We start from the raw sequence: 1,587 nt of genomic DNA on the forward strand, positions 1-1,587 counted from the left end.
AACTTGCGGACCACACATGAATGGCTTTGTTTTAGCAAAGAAGATATTAAGAGCAGGATATTTCTGGATGACTATGGAAACGGACTGCATCAGGTATGTCCAAAAGTGTCATCAATGCCAAGTACATGCGGATATGATACGAGTGCCACCCAATGAACTCAATGCAACAAGTGCACCTTGGCCTTTTTCCGCTTGGGGTATGGATGTCATCGGTCCAATCAAACTCGCCGCTTCAAATGGGCACAGGTTCATTCTAGTGGCCATAGATTATTTCACAAAATGGGTTGAAGCCGCATCTTACAAGGTTGTAACTAAAAAAGTCATCGCAGATTTGTTAGGGATCGTGTTGCCTGTCGATTCAGGGCACCGGAACCAATCATCACCGACAATGTCTCCAACCTTAACATTGATTTGATGAAATCAATGTATGAAACCTTCAGGATCAAGCATAAGAATTCCACAGCATACATGCCATAAATGAATGGAGCTGTGGAAGCCTCCAATAAGAACATCAAGAAGATATTAAAGAAGATGGTAGATAATCACAAACAATGGCATGAGAAGTTACCATTTTCCCTACTTGGATATCATACCATGGTTCGCACATCAACTGAGGCAACTCCTTATTTGCTGGTCTATGGAACTGAAGCCGTCATTCCCGCCGAAGTAGAAATTCCTTCTTTGAGAATCATACAAAAGGCTGAACTCAGTGATGCAGAATGGATACGAAGTCATTATGAACAATGGGCTCTCATTGATGGAAAAAGAATGAATGCAGTATGTCACGATCAACTTTACCAAAACAGAATGTCCAAAGCTTTCAACAAAAGGGTTAGGCCTAGACAATTCACACCGGGGCAGATGGTGCTGAAGCGGATCTTCCCGCATCAAGATGAAGCCAAAGGGAAATTTTCAACCAATTTGCAAGGGCCCTACATGGTTCACAGAGTACTAACAAGAGGAGCGCTCATACTCGTAGAGATGGGCGGAGAAGTTTGGCCAAAACCTATCAACTCAGACGCAGTCAAGAGATACTATGTTTAGATTATTTACATTTCTTCATGTAACTGAACTACGCTTGATCTGATTCCTGTTTAAGAGGGGATACGTAGGCAGCCCTGTGGGTTCCGTCACATCACAATAAAATCTTCATTTTTTCCATGGTCAAAAACTGGGGCAGAATGTTAGGGAGGACCTTCGAAATTATAAAGCAACTCCAGCCAATTTTGTCATACGCAGAACAATCAAAGAATTACTTTTAAACAGGGGCAGAATTTTGAGGAGGATCCTCAAAATTCTAGAGCAAGGAAGCAGCAATGTCTCTAAAATATGTCACAGTCATTGGTTCATCTAACTTAGTCGATATTGCATACTACTATATTTTAAATAACCACGTTCATCAAATGCACGCATTTCTTTCAAAAAACTTTATTTCTATAAATAGCTAGATGTTAACAAGGGTGACCCAAACAGGATCTCAAGACAGGAGCACAGGTAAAGTAGAAGATAAAAGCACGAACTAACCTTCCCCTACAAAACTCACAATTTTTCTTTGGATGTAGGCACAGTAAGATAATAATATCTGCA

General features: G+C 40.8%; 1 protein-coding gene across 1 annotated transcript; it reads left to right on the forward strand.

Annotated features, from left to right (window-relative positions):
- The first annotated feature begins 477 nt into the window (after window positions 1-477).
- Window positions 478-1,044, forward strand: LOC138900601 (uncharacterized). Its single transcript, XM_070187705.1, has one exon. The coding sequence runs from the start codon at window positions 478-480 to the stop codon at window positions 1,042-1,044; it is 567 nt and encodes a 188-aa protein (XP_070043806.1).
- The last annotated feature ends 543 nt before the right edge of the window (window positions 1,045-1,587 follow it).

This window comes from Nicotiana tomentosiformis, chromosome 10 (assembly GCF_000390325.3).
Source record: "Nicotiana tomentosiformis chromosome 10, ASM39032v3, whole genome shotgun sequence".
Classification (NCBI taxonomy): domain Eukaryota; kingdom Viridiplantae; phylum Streptophyta; class Magnoliopsida; order Solanales; family Solanaceae; genus Nicotiana; species Nicotiana tomentosiformis.